General features: G+C 38.8%; 1 protein-coding gene across 1 annotated transcript in view; it reads left to right on the top strand.

The window, feature by feature from the left end:
* ITGA9 (integrin subunit alpha 9) overlaps window positions 1–23,259 on the top strand; it is a 218,275-nt gene that overhangs the window by 168,155 nt on the left and 26,861 nt on the right. The window contains exons 23-26 of the mRNA XM_085226640.1: window positions 354–461; window positions 16,333–16,458; window positions 16,988–17,107; window positions 18,807–18,908. Coding sequence (XP_085082766.1) covers window positions 354–461; window positions 16,333–16,458; window positions 16,988–17,107; window positions 18,807–18,908 — 456 coding nt within the window. The remainder of the gene's footprint in view (window positions 1–353; window positions 462–16,332; window positions 16,459–16,987; window positions 17,108–18,806; window positions 18,909–23,259) is intronic.

Below are 23,259 nucleotides of genomic sequence, written 5' to 3'. Positions count from 1 at the left end.
TTACAGTCTTCTGGGTGGTGTTAGCAAAACACTTAAGAGTACTAGTAGTGTCTCTGTGTAAAAGATAGAAATCATATGCTATTTGTATTGATGACTGGTAATTATCCTCCAAATCTGCATCTCACTTGTGTGGGCTATCGTTAAAGACTTTTAGGCAAAGTAATCCTTTGACTTCATCCTGATACTGAAAGGAGAAGGTGTTATCTGAAAAGATTATAAAGCTGGCACACTATTAGAATTTTTTTCAAATGTACCTACGCTCCCAGCTCTGGTTATACAAATATTTCCTACTTATGAGCAGTTATATTTCTTCAGGGCTTTTTAATACATCTATCTGCCTATTTTTCTTACAGGTTTATAATGCTGGACCAAGCACTCTTCCTGGCGCTTTTCTTGACGTTTCATTTCCAAACCGCCTCTCTGCTACTGGAGCTGAAATATTTCACGTTCAGCAGATGATGGTGAGTACATTACCATGTATTCAATTGCTCAGAGAGGTAGTGAAATGTCTGCAGATTTTGCTGAACGCAACATGCAGGTTCTTACTGACTGCTGGTGAATATGCAACAGATAATGGTGGTGATAGTGTTGAAAAGTAGTGTTTTGTAGCTGAGAATTTGCTCTATCAAGTGATTTTCTTGTGCTCTTTGTTGCAGTTTTCATGGAAATAAATAGGAGGCATTACTTTTGGAGTGACTTGCTTATATTTTTCTGTATTGCGTGCTATAAGTTATCCTTTCTGACCTTCAAACAAATGTAAATATCAGTGAAATTTATTCTTTCAACATAAGATTTTTCAAAGGCTGATTTTATATCAGCTACAAAGAAAACCAAAGTAATTTGTGGTAAATAAGACACATTCTTAGATTTCATCTTTAATATATTTTTATTATTTTCAAAGCTTTTGTTAAACCACTGAAATACCATCATTTATACTGTGGTGGCCAATACTGGGAAGCCTCACTACTGAGGTAAATCAGAGTAGTCTGTTTTTATGAGAAAAAAACATCTCATTCCATCAGTTTGTGGTTTTCTTGAATAGAAGTATTCTACTTGCTTTGTGGTTAGGCTCTTTTCTAGGCCTTTAGCTGAAAAATATTACCATCCCTCATACACAGGTAACTGTGTCACTGAATCATTGCCAATGAGGATCCAAAAAGACATCACTCAAGAGGTTTCCAAGATTTGTGCTATTGAAGGGTATGGTTGAGGTTATATATATCCACGAGGGTGGATACTGACAGGACAAGGGGGAATGGTTTTAAGCTGAGACAGGGGAGGTTTAGGTTGGATATTAGGAGGAAGTTTTTCAGCCAGAGGTGGTGAGGCACTGGAACAGGTTGTCCAAGGAGGTTGTGGATGCCCCATCCCTGGAGGCATTCAAGGCCAGGCTGGATGTGGCTCTGGGCAGCCTGGGCTGGTGGTTGGTGACCCTGCACATAGCAGGGGGTTGGAACTGGATGAGCATTGTGCTCCTTTTCAACCCAGGCCATTCCCTTCCCTGTGTGGTCCCCTTCTGTTTTCCCAAGCAATGTTAACAAAAGAAAATAGCAATCACTCCCCAGTTTGTCGCCATTTATTGCAAATATTCCATGATTTCAACAGCATAACTTTTGCAAGGCAGTAGCCGTGTACTCAGGTGGCGCTTCTCTAACTAGACTGCAATAATTCCCCATCTTGCTTTCCATCACATCACATTGTTTTGTTTAGCCCATCCCTATATGTGGATAACCACCTTCTCTTGGACACACTGCAGGACAGAGGATCCTGACTCATGTCCTTGACTGTTCCCATCTCTCTGTGCTGTGTGAATATGTGTGTTCACAGCTCCACCAGAAATGTGGGAGTCATCTTAACAGATTTTCTCTGCTGGTGTCCTCTTTGAAGTGGCACTGCTTGTTTCTTGATGCTGACTCTTCCAGAAATCTGCAGAAATTGTCTTAGACAAGACACCTGTTTTGCATACTTAAATTAGCTGCTGTGCATGCCACCCACATGGTGTATAAGGGCTAATTTCCAGACATAATTTGTCATCATTTCTACTTAAAACTCGAATTTGCACTGACAAGGTTATGCGGTCTATATGGTTTTGAATGGCTGTTAAAAAAGAAGACGAAAGCCTCAACTCTTGCACTACACTTGTAAAAAGGTTTTCTGTTTCTTGTTGCTGTTTTTACTTGAGATGGCTTGCCTAAAGGAGATCAATGTGGCACTGGGTACTGTGCTAATATGCCTGTGGGGTTTACATCCCTTTTTCCCCAACAACAGGTTGAATTCATACCAGCATTATTTGACATGTATTTTGTAACCTGTTTTTGTAGAAATTTCAAACTGCTGTCGAGAAACACATTTGTATTGCAGGCTGAAGTGTTGTAGTAGATGAGTATGGCTTTATGTTTTTGCATGATATGCTGGTACACCCTGCATTAGTTCAGCCATTGCTTTGGAGTATATCACAGAATTGTCATAGAATCATAGAATGGTTTGGGTTGGAAGGGACCTTTAAGATCATCAAATTCCAACCCCCTGCTATAGGCAGGGACACCTCCCTCTAGACCAGGTTGCTCACAGCTCCATCCAGCCTGGCCTTGAGTGCTTCCAGGGAGGGGACATCCACAGCATCACTAGGCAGCCTGTTCCAGTGTCTCACCATTCTCACAGTTCTTCTAAGTAGCTCATCTAAATCTACCCTCTTCCAGTCTAATACCATTTCCCTTTGTCATGTAGCTACATGACCTTATAAAAAGTCCCTCCTCAGCTTTCCTGTGGGCCATCTTCAGGTACTGGGAGGCTGCTCCTCAGAGCCTTCTCTTCTCCAGGCTGAAAAGCCCTGGCTCTCTTAGCCTGTCCTCAAAGAGGAGGTGCTTCAGCTCTCTGATCATCTAGTGTTGGGGGCTCCAGAACTGTACACAGTACTCCAGGTGTGGTCTCACGAGAGCAGAATAGAGGGGCAGAATCACCTTCCTTGACCTGCTGGCCGTTTTTCTCTTGATGCAACCCAGCATACAGTTGATTTCTTGAGCACCTCTGACTTGCTAATAAGTATTATCCAAGCAAATCATGTCTGGGATAGTGGTTATCCCTACTTTGCAGGTAAATAATTGAAACACCAAATGTTTTGCTGTAGGTTACACAGTAAATCTGTGTAATTTGTCCTGTATGTGATAGGCCCTGAACCCATGTCTCCCAAGTTGTGGTATGATAACAGAAAAACCATTTTGCTCTCTTTCCTCGTACTTCTCCCACACTGAGTTTTTATTGACTGAAAAGGGAGCCAAAATCATGCAGTTTTTCATCTTTTCTTAGACCAAATATACTTAAATAACCTAAAAGCTGCAGGTTGGAATGATCTATGAAAAGGCAAGGAAAGATGACATTCAGAAGTGTTTGTGTAAGTATATTAATTCAAGATTTCAAGCATTTGCTTGTTTTGAACATTGTAGGAACTAGAGTTCTACTAGAGTAGTAGAGGTGATTGTGTTCTCTCTGTGATTACACCTTTTTCCAGCAGTCCTAGGTGTCAGTGTTGCTGGACCTTTCAGAATAGCTGATAATACAGAGGATCAGGAATTGTTGTTTATCTATAACTTAAGCTTAAGAGCTTAAGCTCTTTTTTTGAAAGCTCACAGTATTTTTGGCACTTCTCTGGTGTACAGTACAGCAGGGAAATTTATAGGTGAAAAAGTAAAAACCTTTACCATAGCAAAAACACTGGAGTTTGTGTTTCAAATAAACACAAATATACACAAATATCCACAAACTTAGACAAGAGCTAAGTCTTCCTCAGTGTGTTGACTGACCTAGAATTTCATTCAGTCACAAAAATAATTAAAGGAAGAGAGTCACATATGGCCCACTGGAATGGTCTGCATTTCTGGGAGGTGTTAATAGGAGTTATTACCTCGCTGCTCCTGGAGGAAATGACAGCCCTCATGCTTCCTCTTTTGCCTTTGCTCTAAGCTTTTTGGCTTTATTGCAGAAACTGTTTTAAGGTTTTCTTCCAGAGAAATTCAGGTCACAAAGATGTTTTGACATTCAGAGTTCTGCTTTGGAGATGTTCACATTCTTTTGGAGGGGTCTTGGGAGTTTATGTAGCACAAAACCGCAAAAAAGTCAACAGTGAAAGCCAGACATAAAAGAGAATGGATAATTGAAAGAAAATTACAGAATAAGCAAGTGAACAACCTCCCAGTTTAAGTTTAAACAGAATGGAAATACTAGAAATTTTACAAGTGATTTTAACTAGGGAATTTCACCACAGACATTGACTTTTCATAGTAGATATTTAAAGCCTGCAGTGGTAAAGGATATTTTAGAAGCAAATAAGAAAAACTTTCCTTCTGTGTATTTTTCTATTTGCTTTCTTGCAGAGGTTTTAAGGCAGGTTAAAAGAGTGGTCCCTCAGCTTGCTGGTAAGATTGTCATACTCCAGGTGATGGCAAAGAAAGCTTCACTCAGAATTAAGGAGGGTTAGCATTAACAGAAATTCTGCACTCTTCAGGCCATTGATTATCTGTTTTTCACAGAGGAAAACAGGACTCATTATACTTGTCTGTGTTTTGGTTTCGAACTGAAAGGTTAGTAATTTCCTTTGGGTATCCAGCTAATTTGGAGGGCAAGGGAATCACTGCTTCACTTGCCAGCCAAGAAGCTGCTTTCCAGGGCATCCAGAAAGATTTTCACAATGGGAGCTTCTGCCAAATTAGCCAGGGTATTTCCTGAAGCTGATAATAAATTAGCAAGGAGTCCGGGATTACACCAGTGTTGGCTTTACAGAACTGGATCAGATTGTTGCCTTCCTGTTTATTTAATTTCCAGCTAAGGTAAACACCATTATGAGGAGCAAGAGACTAACAGCTGGAAACCACATTTTTCTTTTTGCACCTGGAGCCAGCTGCAGTGCACATGGATGATCCTCACTCCTCATCTGGAGGAAACAAGCTGTAAAGGGCTGCTGGTTGGTCAGTTAGTTATCACCAGAATTAAACAATTGCATGGTACAAACCAGGACAAGTGCCCTGTTCACTTGTGGGTTTTTGGAAGGAGCTAGCTAGTGTTGCAAACATTCCTTTACAATATTTAACACTGGTGCAGTCTCACTTTGAATACTGTGTGCAGTTCTGTCCTCCGCTATATAAAAAGGGTATTAAGGTGCTTGAAAGGGTCCAGAGGAAAGCAAGAAAGTTGGTGATGGAGCTGGTAGACATGCAATGTGAGGAGAGACTGAGACACTTGGGCTGCCCAGCCTGGAGGCTGAAGGTGACCTCACTGCTCTCTGCATCACCTGGAGGAGATGCTGGGCTCTGCTCCTGGGCACTGATGGCAGGGTGGGAACAGCATAAAGCTGTACTATGGGAGGGTAAGACTGGGCATTGGGAAACATTTCTGTGCCAGAAGGGTGGACAGACAATGGAGCAGGCTTCCTAGAGAGTTGGTTGGTGCCCTATACCACTCAGTGTTCAAGGAGCTTTGTGGTTAGCCCTGAAGTAGTAAGGCAGTTGGACTTTATATCTGAAGTACTCTTCTAACTGAGTTATTCTGTGTTCTAAACATCGTGTGGGCCAGCAAGTACTGATTTTTAAGATCCTGCTTAGGAAAATCAACACCATGGGTATGAAAAACAGTGTTTTTATCATTAGTGGGGTAAGAATCTTGTTAAAAGTGAGATGCACACCTTGAAGGTTATTTTTTCTTCAAAGACTTGAAATAAAAGGGAATTTTGAGCAAGGAGCTAGAAGGCAAGACATATTGTTCTCATTTTCTGATGAGAAAGACAGTCCCAGCATGTAACTTTTGATATCTAAGTATAGTAATTACTGTTGTATTAATTGCTAATAATAGCATACTTAGAATGTTTTATTACTCTTGTAATTCCTGGAGAGAGATAGGCAAAGGAGCAAGTTTGTAGAAGCCCCTACCTGTCTCCACTGGCAATATAAAATCTATCTATTATTCTTGAATTTCCAAAAGACTTTGCTAATTATCTCCAGAGAGAGAAACATGTTAAACTTTTGTTTTGTGAATCCTACTTCTGTTCACCTTGGAAGTTCCAGTTATCTCAAGTCCCTTGTTCCTGGTTCAGTGTTCCCATCACTCCTTGTTTAGAAAGCAAAGGAAGAAATTTTTTCTGTTGGAAGGACAAAGAAATGTAATCCAGTTGTCCTATTATGCTTTACATATTCATTTCACCCTTCTCCATTCCTTCTTTCTCATCAGGTAAGACCTGAATTGTGCATTTTTAAAATCTGGGTATTAGTAAGATTTGAATGGTAAAGAAAAGCTAGACTGGAAATTAATAGAATTGGAGTTGGAAAGCATCTTCCAGGTTGTTTTTGAAATCAATAGTTGCCTGAGCACAGGATTACAGCACAGACTGTTGTGTTCAATAAGGGTAACTGTTGAAATAAACATCCCTTTTTCATGAGAATGTTGAAAGAAAGAGTAAAATGGAATCAGTTTCAGAGTCAGAAGTCTTTTAGTTACATCTTTTGGTTTTGTGTAGCACTCATGTCATTTTTCTTCCTGGCACTTGCACAGTAATATCTATAAGGAGCAGGAAGATTTGAAAGAGAAGAGTTAGTACTTGCTGTCTTGTTTAATGAAAGTTCCCAGGCTGCTTGTGGTTTTGTTTAGGTTGTAGCTTTAGGATCTTTGCAATTTTAAAACTTCAAATATAACTTTTGCTTAGTATCTGTATGTTGCTATTCTCCAGGGTAAGAATCAGAAGAATCAGATGCTTTCACAACTGCATTGCTGATGTTTAAAACCATTTGCAAAGGGTGACTGTCAGAACTCTCTGAAGTGGTAACAGTGTGTGAGTGCTTTTGAAGTATCTGATGGGATTGTCAAGCTCACCACTGCATGCTCCACCTAAGGAGACAAACCTTTGTATCATTATGTAGAAAACCCCTTTTTTCTTGGCAGCCAGTTTAAAATTGTTTCATTTCTGTCTTTTGAAGTATCAGGCTCTGAAAACATCTATAGGCAGTCCCAGCATGCGAAGATACAAATATTTGCTGATAGTATTTGATGTAGCAAGATGTTGTTCTTGCAGTTATGCTGCTGGTGGTTGCTACCACTGATACTAGATTTGTGTAGGAAGGTTTCAGACTTACAGCAAAAAATATTTTATCCCTTTCTGTTAGTCATTCCCCCCTGCAGACACTCACATGCACATATTTTGGCACCATATTTAAAAAGCATAACTAGATTGCTGCAGGAAATTACTAATTTCAGAGTGTATTGTACAAAACTTGGTGACCTTCTTGCCTCTTCACTTTGATAGCTTCTTTAAATGACTTTTCCAAAACATTTTGTGTAGGTAGCTGAAGGTTTTTTTTCCCTGCCATGCAGAGCATCTCTGTAATAGCGATTGAATCAGCCTTGGGAGCTCTGTCACTCAGGAGAAACTGGCACCAGCATGGCTGCAAGGAAGGGCAAGAGTGTATGCTGCAGTCCAACATGGCACAGTCATCTGCAGCCATGGGAAGTGAGACCCCAGAGCAGCTCAGAAAGATCCCCCTTAAGCACCTTCCTAACAGCAGCACGATAAACTGAAGCGCCTTAAGTAAAGAGGAACTTCGTTCTTATTTAAGCTATCATTGTTATTCAGGAAAAGATGCCTAGCCATAAAATTATTTCCTGAGCTAGGACCTTAATATAAGTCCTAAATGGGAAAAAATCATTACATTTACAGCTTTTCTGGGACCATCTGACTGCTATACAAAATCTATGCTTTGGTTAGAGTTCATTGCATTTGCAGTGTTTGAAAGTAATCTTTTCATGCCTTGCTGAATATTGCCTTCTAGATATTGTAAAACAGTGTAGCAGGAAAAGCATTCCATGACTGACTTACTAGTTTGGATTTTAGATGAAACCAGATTTGAACAAATTTTATGACAATTTCTATTCGTTTTGTCCAAATCTTTTAGCAGTGATAGTCCTGTTGTATTTACATAAGCAGTGAATTTTGCAGGTGCTAGTTAAAGTTCAGGGAAAATGCACATTGAATTTAAAAATACAAATCTCTCAAGAGAATTACTATAAAAATGAAAGCCGTCCGAGGGAGGGACAAGAACGCACTGTGATCAATGTATTAGATCAGACCATGGTAACAACTGTCAACAACAATTTTCTTATGACTTTCTCATTATTGAAGCCAAGTATGGAATTTATCAAATTACCTACTCGTTGAAATTTTGCAACACAGTGCTCACCCCAGACTCAGTACCTGTCAGTGTAATGTGGGAGTCTGGTATTTTGAGTCAATTTAAAGAGTTGCTAGCTTGTGAAGTGCCTGTAGTTCCTATTTTCATGACTGAATATATGTAAAAAGATGAATGATTTGCCTTTTCATACAGCTGAATTTAAGGTAAAGAATTTGTCTTTTGGAATAATTGCTTAAATATGCTAGCTGTTAAGAGATTCATAAAGGAAGCAGGAGGTTTGGTAGATACCACAGCAATCGGGAGTTTTGCTGAAGTATGGGAAAAAAATGCAGTAAGTTTTCCTTAAGCTTCCCAGCCAGAGAATTCCCTTGTGGAGGAACTACTGAGTGAGAAGGAATGAGCCAACACAATCTTAATTTCATTTTATTTTTGAAGGAGTATGAGACTTGCATCCTTTCACTGTTTCCCAGTGTTTGTAAAGATGTTCCTGCCAAAAAAACATAGGAGGAGAAATTTCAGGAAAGAGCTTTTTAATTCTTTTAACATACATGTCTTTCTTAAATGCTGAATCATAAACTAGCCTTTTAATTTTATAAATAACATACCGGATTTTTGGGTTAAGTGGCAATTCTGGAAACTTAAGATTTGAAAACAATGCCGTTTGTGTGTATAGGGTCTCATAACTGAGAATGATAAAAGAAGGGTTTATCATACTGTTGATATATCTGAGTGTAAATAAGCATTGTGTATTAGTATTAGTATTAGTATTAGTCCAGTCCTGTGTGAGGTACTGGTAACTATCAATAAACCATTCTTTAGGGGAAGGAGAACTGTGAGGATGTCCTGGAAAGAAAGGACATAACTTCAAATACTTAATCTTTAATCTTCAAGACTACTACAGATCTGCAAGATTGTCCTCTGAAGCTTCTACCTTCTGTCCACTGTCTCTGAAGACTCTCTGTATCTTTCCAGTGCATTCAAACATCTGCTGTGGTGGAATGTCCAAACAAATTCTTCAGGCTCTGCAGGGAATGTATTTATCTGCTTGCTCTTTAGAGATTTTTATCCTAAGCTTAACACAGCCACTGAGGAAAGTCCAATAAGTAGGTAAAGAAAAAACATGCATTTAATGATGTTTAATGCATTGCATAAAATAGAAAGTGTGTAGAAAGAAATTTAGCTGAAACCTTGGTAAAAGCACTGAACTCCAAGTGATCTTTTTAAAAAAGAGATGTACCTGGAGATTTATTTGATGCCTCATGTGTTGATTAAGCAGTTCACAGTTCACAACAGGGAGAGGGATTGTACGTGTCAGTGCATTCTGGAATTCAAGCTGTTGAAGACATATATCATAAGGAGCTCATGAACATTAGAGGTAAACTGTCCCTTTAGTGTCCATGTAAGGTGGTGTTCATTCTTATGCCCGAACCTTCTGTGTGGAAAGTGCAGATAAATCACGTGAGTGCTCGGTCTTTCTTCCAGCTGTGTTCATCTCTGGCCAAGGGAGAAGCCACTGTCTTGCAAATTATGTACTTTAATCAGAAAAATCTTATTACTAAACCCTGCAAGTAGTATACTAGGTCTTGAGAATAGCACTTGTGTGCATTGCTGCTAAGTATGTGCGGAGTGGTTGCAATGCCAGTGCCTGTCTCGTGATGGCAAATGTTGCGACATTACGCTGATTGAAATCATTTACTTAATTAAAGTGCACAGTTGAGTGTGTCAAAAGAACATCTGCAAGTTGCTGCAGATTTAGGCCAAACATGCATCTGGTATTGTTACTGCTGAAGAAGCAGGAACCAGAGCTGCACTGTAATACTCCTCTGTCATTATTTAATGCTTTCACATCCCCACTTTGCTGTTTACATCTTGTAGCTCCTTGTGGCCATGTGGGTTTATGTTATGGATTAGCTGAAGTACTGTTCTTCCTTACCAGCATTGCCATTTTCAGTCAAAATCTTTTTAGGCGTTGTATAAAATGGGTTAATTAAAAAAAATAATAATCATAAAAAAAAAAAATTCCTTCCTGTTGTTTCAGTGCCTCTTAAATGTATTTCCAGAATCAACAAAACTGTTCTGAATCAAACATATTTCATTATCTGTGAATATTAAACATTTTTGGCATATGGAGCAAGTGCTCAGATAACATATTTACATAACTTATTTGTCTTCTGTTGAAAGTCTGACCTTGTCTGGAATTTCTTGTCAGAGCCCTTATTTTTCCTCAGTATGTGTGACATGTGAGATTATCATGCCTATCAACTCATCTCCATTGCATTTGCCTACTATGGAGTGAATCAGCCTTTGAATCAAGACATACGTATACAGTTCCTCCCTGATATTAGAGTGAAAATGCTACGGTTAGCAACTAAGTAAACAAAAGAGGGTCTGTTATTTATTACCCAATTTGCAAATGTGAACCACTAATTAAGCATGCATACATAAATAAAACCACAAAAATAATAAAAAAAACACAACTAGTAAGAGACAAGAAATATGTAAAAACTCTCTGACAGCAATCTCAGGAAGACTACAGCCAAACCATCCTTTGGAGCCCAAATACCCCAAGGCTGATGTGAAAAGCATCCGTTTCAGGGAGGAACAATGCAAACAACTTTGCGAAACAGCTGACCTCTGTTCAGACTTTGATCGTGTTTCTTGCAGCTAAAATTACAGTTCCAAGTATCTTGTGTCTCACAGTGTTTTCTGTGAGCTTGCCCCTATGTTTTTTCCATGTTCAAAGTTGGGTTTGTTAGAACTTATCGCGTGCCTTCATGGCTAGATTCAGCCTTCTCATTTGTTTTGTGTCAACTTAGTTCTCTTGGTTTCCAGGCTGTCACTAACAACTGATGATGATTTATCTCAGGAGGGGAACCAGGCTTATTGGAAAAGCCTGAAAATTTTAAGACTTATTGCCACAGTAAATTCCTTTGCATTAGTGCAAATCTAGTATTGTCTGTGAGGAATGGGCTGAAGACATCTTCTTCCCTGTTTGTGCTGTAAAATGCTAAAGATTAAATATGAGATTAGTGCTCAGCTTCTTATATGCAGCAACACAGCAGGGAGTTTGCATGCACTTAATGCATCATTGGGAGCGACAGCCGTTTTCCTCTTGTTTTTCTGTCTCATTCCTCCAAAAAACTCCTTTCGTATGCACATACTTAACCCCATACTGGCTGCCAATTTCCACTTCCCTGTGCTTGGTCCTCAGCTGACCTCTCTAGTCCCCTATTTTGAAACTGTATTCATTTTCCTCTCCTGGATTGCCATGTTATGCATGATATGAGGGTCTGAATAATAAAAAAAAAAAAAAAAAAAAAAAAAAAGGATCTTATCTTTGATGCATGTCAAACAGGGTTCAGATCAAGTCTAGAAAGGTTCACTGGCTTTCAGACCAGCAGTGAAATTTGTTGCTGACCAGTATGGCCTGAGACCTTAAAATGTGTGGTAAAATAGCCCAGCATCCTCATAAACACCCTCAAAGACTTAGAATCATAGAATTGCAGAATGTCTTTGGTTGGAAAGGACCTCAAAGATCGTGTAGTTCCAACTTCTCTGCTGTGAGAAGGGTGGCCAGCAACTAGATCAGGCACTAGACCAGCTTGCCCAAGGCCCCTTGCTAGACTTGCTAGAAATGCTGTGAGTGTAGGTACATATTAGCAGAAAGGGTGTTCCCTGAAGGTGAAGTACCAAGGCTGCGGATGCATTATTCCTGCCAGAAACCCCAAACCCATTTAGGGGTTTAGAAATGCGAATGGTATTGCATTGATTTTGGGTTACCCTCTATGTTCCTTGGGGACAGTATGGTGGTTGTCCTCCTTGCACTGGTGCCATCTGGAACAGCTATTCAGAGAGGCTGTGGATGCCCAATCCCTAGAGGTGTTCAAGACCAGGTTGGATGGGGCCCTGGGCAGCCTGGTTGTATTAAATGTGGAGGTTGGTGGCCCTGCATGTGGTAGGGAGTTGGAGATTCATGATCCTTGAGGTCCCTTCCAACCCTGGCCATTCTGTGATTCTGTGATCTTGCTGGAGTGCCAAGCCCAGCCCAAGTATTCTTATTCATAAACCCGTGTACAGAAAGTCAGAGAGAATGATACCTGTGGTTCATAACAAATCCAACATGTTTTCCCATCCAGCTTTATTAAATATACTATGCTTTTTTGAAGATGTAATGCATATAGAATATACCTGGTATGTTTTACATACAATTTTCACTCTGAAATATCCTCCCACCTCTTTCTTTTAAACATAGTGCAAGCTGATATAGTTAAAAATCATTATTTTGTTACGAGTTTTCTTCTGCTCTGCAAGACCTCTTAAATATTCAGCATCCACAGAAGTCCTATGGGAATTTCTTCCTTTTTGCAGATACAGCATTCCTAAAACGTGAAGTAATGCACATGCTTTCTCAGTGGTTACGTCTTGTCTCCGAGAAGCCAAAAGTTGGCAGAGTAACCCATCGTGTAGGCTGTTGCATTTAAATGTTGTCTCTCAGTCGTGTTAATGAGCCTTTTAATGGGACAGCAAGTTTCAGGAAATTTAATAAAGTTGGAGTGTGACCTGGCTCTGAATGTGTGGCCGTTGATGAGTAGGGAAGGTAACATAAGGCATGGTTTGCTTTTCTATATGATTATGGATTAGGAATAATAGTAGCCACTGGAGACATACGGTGAATTTTAGAGACCTGTTATGCAAGATACATTTGCAGAGTTCAGGCTTTTATCTCCTCATGTTTATGCATGTTACATTGGAATAGTGGAATACATATATATGTATGTTTGTCAGCAGATAGTCATTTTCAGTTCCTTAAATTTTGGATATATAGATAAAACTCTTCTTAAAAATCACCACTGCTGAAATTGGACCTAATTGGGTGTTGAAAGGTGCTGAAGGACTCAAAATAACCTCTCCCTCTTGAAAATTACAGATGGGTTTCTGGCATCCACAGCTGTTGAGGAGTGCAAGTGAGATCTGAGTGAAATCTGTGCATTTTATCACTGTGTTGTTCTGTCAGGCTTCCCTTTACCTTGAAGCTGAGCAGTTTGACAGAAGTGCCTCTTGGCTTGACATAAAACTAGAAAAAAGTAATACATAAGATGCACTGATGTTCGGGTGTTTTGCAACATATGAAAAGTTAAGAATAAAAATGGCCTGACATAAGAAGAACCTGGTTAAAAGAAAAAACAACAAAAAAAACCTGTCAGAAAAATCTTGTAGGGGAAAATTTTACTTTTGTTCTTGATGCTGGAGATGTGATGGAGATGTGACTGTACTGCCAGTGTACCAGGCTGCAAATGGTTTTATAGAGGATTTAAAACAGATGAACGCTTTCTGGAAAACAGAATGTAACAGCCTGCAGCAAAGACTGTTCTGACACAGCTCCTTGGAAATCCCTCCTTGGGAAGCAGCAGGGGATTCCTGCTGGGTACTCCACTCAGGGCAAGGGTTTTATTTCCCAAGCGGCCAACTCAGTGCAGGATTTAGGACAGTCTCCATTCTGTCCTTGTTTATTGCTGTTTGCTTGTATTAGGAGTTGAATGTTGATTTTTCTCTGTGACTACTGTATAGTCCTTGCACTGAATGCAAACAGAAGATGCATCCCACTTCTGCTGTTTCTGTGAAATATTATATCCCTGGAAAGATCATTTTGGTGGTAGTCCTCTTCTGCTTTTAGATTCCTAAGACTACATGGGAATTTCCAAAAAGCCCTAGTACATCACATACCTAGTAACTCCAAGACTTTGTCAGAGGCTGGATATGTATTCTAAGACTTGCACAGTTCTTGCTTCTGTAAATGATAAGCATTTGCTCATGCAGAAACTTCAGAAGAAAATTTCTGATGTTTTTTTTTCATATGTATTAGATTATGAAACTGGTCACAAGAATTAAAATAGGTGTCTAGGGTAGTATCTTGCTTGGACAAGGAGAAGCTCAAACATGGGTATTACAGTTTGTATTTTAGAGCTCAGTCTCAGCATAATGGGAGCAGGAGCTTTGTGCAGAGCTTCTGTCTAATAGTCTGGTTTCCTGGAGCTGAATCTTTCATTGGTGATAGAGTTTAATGAAAAGTTACCATGCTTACCTTTGTCTGACTGCTTGACTGAACCTTCCCTTTATTCAGATGAAAAGTGAGGAAGATAAGAGCTGATGTGAAATGTAAGTGACAGCCATCCTAAGAAAAACAATCAAACAAATGTAGCCTGTCCTTTGAGAAGGCTAGATTTCACCCTCACTCACATAGATCCACTCATTTCAAAGAGTTCCGTTACTTTTTCCTTATTCAGTGACTCTGATATTTCTAAGTATGCTTAAAGAAACAGAGAATTTCTCAGCTGCATTGGATTGCAGATACACAGATTGCACCTGAATACGGAATTGCTGCCCAATGGAATTCACCCAAATTCTGGCAAGCAGTTAGTGTCTGCCTCATTTTCTGGAGGTGATACCTATCTTTGGTTACCAAAACAGGCTGTTAGTGAGCCACTGCAATGTCCCAGAGCAGCACAGGTGACAGGAGATGTTTGGTTCTGAATGTGTCCCTCCTAATATGGTCCGAGATGCTGAATTTAATAGCTGCCTTGTGCAGGATTACTGCATAGTTGGCAGACAGGGAAGGATACTTCCATTTTCAGATTTAGTCCTCTGGAGGAGGCTTCCTCTGTGTCAAGTGAAGTGTTTTAAAAAGAATGAGGTTGTCTAAGCTTCAGTTTTAGAAAATATAATCATTTATAGAAGAAAGGACCAGATATATGTTGCTTCATGCCAGATCACGCCTTTCTGTCTTCTGAGCTATTTCTGCTTTAGTTTGTTCTTACATTTTGTTTATACAGGATGTAAAGCAGGACTGTTTAGAGACTGGGATAGTGTAGAAGCTCATACTGTTCTCTCTCTATCTTTTACGTGAATCTGTCCAAATCTCTGGTAATTCCAGCTTTCAGGAAGAAGGAGCAGGTACTGAGTACGTCTGGATTCTTTGCTGTTCTTGATTTATCATAAACTTTCTGGTTGATCTGAATCCAATTCCCACGTGAAAGTTCAAAGAAAATAAAAGTCAGTGTGCTTCGTGCATCTCTTATGTACAATAAAGAAAGAAATCTTATTCCAGATGACTTGGACAAGTGGAGAACATTGTAGTCTTAATTTTCAGTTGATCCCAAGAAACTATAAACACTGGATAGTTCCTTGTGTATGTATCTAATGGGAATGTAAGAACAGATTATTTAAAGCCAGAATGTGAATACACAGTTCAAAGAACAGATTATGAAGTATTTGTGGGCCAGAGGAGCAGAAAAGCTCTATCCTACCAAGAGACTTGGCCATCACTTGTCTGGTAGACAGTGTTTAAAATGTAGATAAGGCTTTGTTTATCTTTTGGCAACACTTTGGCTAATTTGACTAAAAAGCGCCCATGCAGAATGTGACTCAGAGCATGCAGCAATTAAAAAAAATAATAATAAAAACTTTTTTTTATTTTTAAAACATTTATGATTTAAGTGAGATAAGTTTTCATCCTCAGAGTGGAGGATGTGGAGAAGTTAGCAATAGGATATGCAGGAATATCACTTGGTGTCTTCTAGAAAAATCTCACACAACTTTTAAAGATGGAGGCAGGGGGAAATTGCTGATATTTTATTGTCACGGGTTGTATTAAATTCCAATAGATTTTCTCCAGTGAATATTCATAATTAGCAGAAAGTAAGAATGTTTTTCTCATGCAAGGTTATCTTGATTGAAGATCATTTTTGTACATTTTTGTGTTGCACTTGTTTCATCTCTTTTTCTGGATAAGTGAATAAGTGATAAGTGAATAAGATGCAATATATAAATATATTTTCATTATTTTTGTACTATTTATGCTGAAGGTAGAGGTGCAGATTTGGTGGCCAGGATTGTGTGTTTACACAGTGATTTCTTTTAGCTTATTTGTTCAGATAAAAACTGTGAAACAGTGAAGGTGGCCAAGCACCAATAATGTAAGAAATGTAAGACACAGAGTATCACAATTGACTTAAAATGGCAGGTGGCTGATTTCTCTCTTTTGCCTCTTAATAGGAGCCCAGACATCCAGCTCGGATGGAGGCACCTTCTTTGGGCAGGTTAACTCGACCTTTTTGTGACATTTATTTTAATTCAGAATAATAACTGAGTACATTTGTGCTTGCAGGTTGGTCAGGACAAAGGCAACTGCTCTTTTCACCGAAACCGCAACCCGTGTGTTGTTCCCCAAGAGAATGAAAATATTTTCCACACTATATTTGCTTTTTTCACGAAGTCTGGCAGAAAAGTATTGGTAAGAAAGTCCATGTGAAATAAACAAACATACAGTGCTTATTACTAAAAGCTTTGCATGGATCAGCCTGAGGAACTAGAGCAGAGAGCTGACCATCAAGCAGCCGTTTGATGCATGTAGACTAATACTGATATGGGGATATCTGGTAAACCTGTGGAGATACTTAACAATTTCAGTTTTCTGATTTTAAAATGGCTACAATTAAGGGAGCTACCTGAAGTGGCAGCACGCACTTGGTAGCCAGAGTTCTTTGCTCACATTGCTGAAGGTGGGTGGAACGGGAGGGCTTTGGGCCACCAGAGTCCACCCTGAATTTTGGATGCTGAACTTCACTTATCTTGCTTTTATGCAGGTCTTACTACCTTGTTGTCTTCAGGTCTTGAAAACTGCTATTTCAGCACAGCAGAACTGGCTTTTAGCAACTTACCGTGCCTCTTAGTCAGTGTGTACAGTGGAGTGTGTACAGTTGCACAGTTTTCAGTGAATTATCTCCTCCTTTGCCTAACAGCTTTTTCCATATTTTCTGTAGGACTGTGAAAGACCAGGCAGGTCTTGCTTAATTATACGCTGCAACTTAAGTTCACTAGCAAAAGCAGAGTCCAGTGAAATAAGTATTTACACACTGCTGAACACTGAAATACTGAAGAAGGTAAGTGCTGCCTTTGTCATCTGTTTTAAACACCAATGTTTACATGCATTAATAGACACAAAACTCGCATTATTCCCTCTGTTTACTAGTGTGTTATAAAAAAAAATCACAGTGTCAAAGAAAACAGATCTATTTATCAACAGCATGCACAGAGGTGTTAATCCTAGTTCTTATCCATTACCCATTAAGACAGAAATAAATGAAGTTTAGAAATTTATACATTGAGAAACAACAAATGAAGCGCCCTAATTGTATGCACGGTGGTAAGGCAAGAGACTTCTGAAAGTGGAATTGATTTCTGAAAGTCCTCATTCAGAAAACTGAGAAATAGACTAAGTGCATGTAAACTGTGACACGCTATCATTCCTTCCATGTAAACAGAGACGTGGCAGTTTTTTATAATTTTTTACTTCAAATGATTATTATTCAAAGAAGATGCATTGCAACCATATTAATGCTGAGCCTGACATTTGTGACAAGAAACAAATGGTTGCAAGCTGATTCTTGTCTTCTCTGAAGTCACTGAATGAAATAGAAAATCTACAACATTTCTAAATTTTTTCCTAGTTTCCTATACTTTAAAAAAAATAATGACTGTGTAGTTATGGCAAGATGCTGTAAGGTTGTAAATGTGTAAGATAATCAGAGGAGAAAATTGATAACACAAGCCTATTAAAATAAACCTGCATTTGAGAAGGTTTTAAAATATTGGAGAGAGCCCTTATTAGAGATAAGTTCCTAAAGTAATATGTAGCTCTGAGCCTTTCCAGCTGAAATCAACTCTATCTGCTAATGTATGTCCATATTTGAAAACAGAAGTATAAGAAAGTCCAGAAGCTTCAGGTGTTTGTTACTTGTAGATAGAAAAGCTAAACAGTGTAAGCACGTAACTGAGTGCCTTGAAACGTGCTTCTGAGGAATTCTGTCCTGGGAATAGCCAGGATTCATCCCACCTCTGAAAGACATGCAGAGCTTACCCAAGTCTGTGGGTCAGTATCACTAATACTTGACATTTGCTACCCATACTTACCTTCCCCAGCGCAAATGGCATAAGAATGACTAAGATATGAATTAAGATTGCTTATTAGAATGTGCCTGTTACAATGCAATTAGTAAAATATAGGAGAAATAATATACTAGTAAGGGAAGATGTACAACGAATATTAAAGATATTTGAAGTGCACAGTTTCAATTAATTATGCAGTCTTCTTTGTGGCTTATACTTGAGCCTGCCCCAGCTTTCCTGTGTTTTTTCTGTTCAGTTGAAAAATAAAAGATTTCTCCTGTAATGGTTAATATTGAGATTGTCTGCAGTGATTGGTAAGGTTCTCAGTTTTTGGCTTTTGTGGTAAATGCGGTAAACAAAAAAAAACACCACTGCAACACAAAACAAACAGCTAAATAGAAATTGTATTCAAATTTCAAATATGAATGAATGCTGTTTGAAGTCCAACATACTTGATTTTATTTTAGTGTGCTTGCTTTTATCAATGTTATGAGTGTAAAGTATATTTTTTTCAAAACAAGCTTTTAACCAGGATAGTACTTAGTTCTCAACCTAACTTACACTAAGCATTATCTAGATGTATTTATCATACTGCCAAACATTTCAAATGTTTGATGTTTTGTTTTGAGGACTTCTGATGTTTTGTTTATTTTCCCACCCATAAATCTAGTTCTTTATGTTTTTACTTTTCAGGACATTTCATCAGTTATCCAGTTTGTCACAAGGGCAAGGGTGCAGGTAGACCCTGACCTCCGGATTGTAGAGGTGCCCAATGGGAGTCCGGAAGAAAAGACAGTAAGTAAATGAACACGAAGAGAAATGCTTCCTGTTCCCCATGGGCTAGAGTCCATTAAGAGAGCAATGCAGATTGGAATTTGTGGCTGGACTTGGGCTTGGCTAGCTGCTGAGAGTGCCCAGACTGTCTGGCTAGACTAGCAGTGCAGTTAACCTTGCTTCTGTGGTTTTGCTCACTGTGATAACCATGCTGTTGTGAATGGTCTTCTGTGGTGCAGGAGAATCTGTGTTGTTTTAGCCGAAGTTGTAATAGGCTTTGAGGAATTCATGCCAAAATTAGGTTTAGCTTCCTACTCTGAGGTTGATATCTGCTCTCATTCATTTTCCTTGAAAAACTTAAAGAGTCTTGAAGCTCCAGCAAAGTTTTTTCAGATGTGGAATTCATGTGCAACCTGAAACTGCATTTTCTGTTGATCTTCATGAAGCTGGACTGAAAATTGAAGGGGAAATATTAAGGTTCAAGTGAATTCACAGTATAGATTCGGCTGTAGGCCAAGTTCTGTAGGACCAAAACCTCAGGGCCAAAACTTCCCGAAAAAGGAAGGTGCTGAGTTTGGTTTCCAACTACCAAGTTGTCTAATGCTTATGCAAGAAGATTGGACAGGATGCCATATCCAAATTCAGCTTTCTCTTTGCCTACTGAAATTTTGTAGTGTCATTTCCTGTTCCTATCTCACATGAAGATCAATCTCTATTTCTCCTCTTGTGCGTATCCTTGGAACATGATCGAGATCCTTCTTCTCAGTTATCCTCTTACTCTCAGCAGCCATGATATCACCAATCCACTCATCCATTCTCTTATTGGCTTCATTTCAGTGAGTGCTGTTGGGGTTTTAGTGAAGAGTGTTGAGTTCAAAGCACTTTTGGAAGAGATAGACATCACACACTAAAGCAGTCTTCTAGGAGATACTGGATTTAAAACACCAAAGGCAAAGAAACACTTGAATCTGCATCTAGTACTTTCAGCTGGAGAGCAGAGATCTGCTATAGTGTCCACTTTCTCCATCATCATTTAATTTTATTAGAACTGTCAAGAAAAGAAAGTCATTTACATGACAGGACCCATTTTCCCTTTTTGTTTTATTTTCTATGTCATTTTTCTGGACCATCCTAAAGAACATTAGAAAAAATAGAGTTGGCAGCTGAGCTAAAAAATATAGCCAGTCTTCCCTGGGAATGTGCCTTACAAGTGACCTGCAGCCCTGTCTGTTAATAAGTTGCTGTATATCTCTAATTCTGCAGCTAGCACGGAGTTAATCTTGAAAATTTATGGCGAAAAATCATTGGTAACTGCAGTAACACTTAACTGTGATACTCATGCCCCAGCTGAAATAGGAGAAGCTAGGATCTCTCTGCCAGGTATCTGAATGATTTCAGAATGTCGAAATGATAGGCACAGTGTCAAATATATAGGATTACTATTTAATGTTCAAAATTCAGAAATGCTTATATCCAGGAATGCAAGCTCCACTGTATTTTGCTGTTTTTTAACAATTGAAGGAAAAAAAAACAAAAAACAACAACAAAAAACCCTAACAACACTACAAAGCAACACTGTCCTTTTCCTGTTCCTGGAAAACCTTTCATTAAGTCTTGAGTTGCAGTGATTGTGAAGTACAGTGTGTGTGCTGGGAAGCTATGTTAATCTTCAAACAAGAGCTTGCTCCTCGTTCCTGGGAACCCAAGCTGTGAGGGAGCCTGACTTACATGCTGTAGCTATGTAATATCAATTTATAACTTCAAGTCTTTTCTGTTGTGAGTGCTATTTGCTTTCTCCTTTATGCTATTTCCATATGTCTGTTGGCTTCTCTGTTGCTGTATGTTTTGCATAGGGTCACGTTAAGGGAAAAAAAATTAGACATGTGGTTTGGCTCAAGGTATTCATTTTTTCCTGCTCTCTTTTCTTGTGGAATGCAGAAGGGAACAACAGTTATTACAAGCCACAACTATTCTGCTGGAAGTAGAGACAGAAGAGAGAAAATATCTTTGTTCGTACTCCTCCCTTCCATTTTAAAATCCCAATATATTTTCTTTTCTTTGACCACAGACTGCTGTACTATATCCGTTTGCAGAGTAGCTCCTGAAGAGTTGGTTATGGACTACCTTTGAGTCTATTTATTTAAGTGTTCACTGACAGTGAAACACATTTTCTTAGACATTTTATCATGGTAAATCTGACAAGGTCTTTGCAGTCTACAGCTAAATACACTTATTAAACCCTTTTAAACTATTCTTTAAGACCAACTACCCCTACTTCAATGAGGACTTTTACAATTGAGTGTGTAATATCAGAATACAAAATGTCTGTAAAAAAAGGCAAAGGGAAAAGAGTGACTGATGTTTGCAGTGCAAGTTTAAGGTATTTCAGCTGTGTTATGTTTCAGCTGTGACAACAGTGGCAGTGGGTCACCTCTACTGGTCAGATTTTTATGGGCGCTCTTATTTCTGCTGGCAAAAACACATAGATAGCGGTGATGACTATATTAAAAAAGAGCGTTTTGTAGCTGAGAATTTGCTCTATCAAATAGTGTTGTTGTGCTTTTTGTATCCGTTGTAGTTTCCATGAAAGTAAACGGGAGGTAGCACTTTCAGAGTGACCTACATTTCTGTAAGACCAGGCAGTCCTTGAAATTTAATTTTCAGAAATGATTTCTGTTGACCTGGATACGTTTTGATATGATTTGGGGTGATAGATTTTCTTTCTCTAGTTACAATAGCCAATGTGATAGGGAGACAATTAGATATGCAGGTTGGCAGTCCTTCCTGCAACAGGAGGGTTGGAGCTTGATGATTTCTGAGGTCCTTTCCAACCCAAGCCATCCTATGATTCTGCTTGGACTTCTATTAGACAAATCACACGAAGATGAACAATTTTGATCTCTATCTTTGATGACAGTTGGATCAACATGAGTATATAATGGCTGAAGGTGATATGTGGAGTTTTCAGGAAGCATACTTTCCTTTCTTGAGCATGTGGATTACCATGAAGGTTTAGCTTCCTTCTTTCATGCATGTGAGGCAAAACCAAAAAATGAGTTCCGCGAGACTGCAGTGGTCGAATAGTAGATCAGAGAGTTCACCTTCTGTGTGCTCAGCATGGCTTTTATGATTCTGGGCCTCATGATACAATTAAAGTTAATAAATAAAAAAATAAAATTAATTTAGTTTGGATAAGCAAAGAGAAGTGCATTACTAATTTCTAACCAAATATTGCTGAGCTGTATTTCTTGTCTTTCTGAGTCCCAGTACATCAGCATGTCCCTGTTCTTCTAAGGACTTAAGCACTGTATGAAGTTGAGGTATTTGTGGAATTCCTGCTCAATTGGTTTTAAATTCTTACCTACATACTTTATGGAAATAGGGCACACACACACAAAAAAAGTAATCCTTTTAAATTTGTTCATTAAGATCAGAATATAACAGTCAGAATATAACAAGTGGTTGACACAGGTAGAAGTTGCCCTTGTCTGTATTCATCCAAGATGTCAGAGGTTAGTGGTAGGGTGCAGCTCACTGTTAATGTAGAGCAGGCTAATTGCATTCCATAAAACGTGTTTGACAATTGAGCTACTTACGCTGTATGGCAAACTAAATTACCTCCCAGACTTCCCATAAGTACAGCAGGAAGTGCAAAAGATAAATATGAAACTTAAGCTCCTCATACATCGTCAAGTCAGCTGTGTTTTTCATGGCCTTTTCCTGGCATCTGGTCAGTCTGAAAACAAGTCTGTAATCCTCTCCATGTTTTATGACCATTGCACATGTTCTTCTCAGACCAGACGTCTGCTGCCCCATCACGCTCTCTCAGCTGCTGCCAAGCCAATTAATCTACTTATGCAAAGATTTCTTTAATTGCATGTAAATGTATGCTTCCTAGTTTTAATTTGGGAGTGTTTTTTCCCTTTGTCCCTCATTTTCATTGAGTTCACCCTGAGTATTTTCTTTTTATTATTTTCCATATGTCCCCATTGCTGAAACTGCTGTCATTTCCTAATTAACAATTCACTATTGTTTTAGAAAATCAATAGGGTAGCAAACAGCGGTGGCACTCTATTTTTATTCTATTTGTTTTTAATTGGGAATGACCTGCAATTCCAGCTTCTGTCTCTAGTAGAGAAAAAGTGAAGTTATTGAAGTGTAGTTATTGCTTTTGGGTTTTTTTTTCCTGTTGGTTGGGTTTTGTTTTCTGGGGGAAAAATAGGCAAATTGTCTTATCTTGTCACTGCATTTTGTTAAGAGAACAGAAGGGATAAAGGAAGAGTGTGTTCTAGTGTGCTTTTTAAATCTTACTAGACTTTTAACTTGTGACGTGCATGCTATAAAAAAATAGTTACAGACTTTCTGTGGGGAA

Source organism: Meleagris gallopavo, chromosome 6 (genome assembly GCF_905368555.1).
Source record: "Meleagris gallopavo chromosome 6, MGAL_WU_HG_1.1, whole genome shotgun sequence".
Classification (NCBI taxonomy): domain Eukaryota; kingdom Metazoa; phylum Chordata; class Aves; order Galliformes; family Phasianidae; genus Meleagris; species Meleagris gallopavo.
This window is presented reverse-complemented; position numbering and strand designations above follow the sequence as displayed.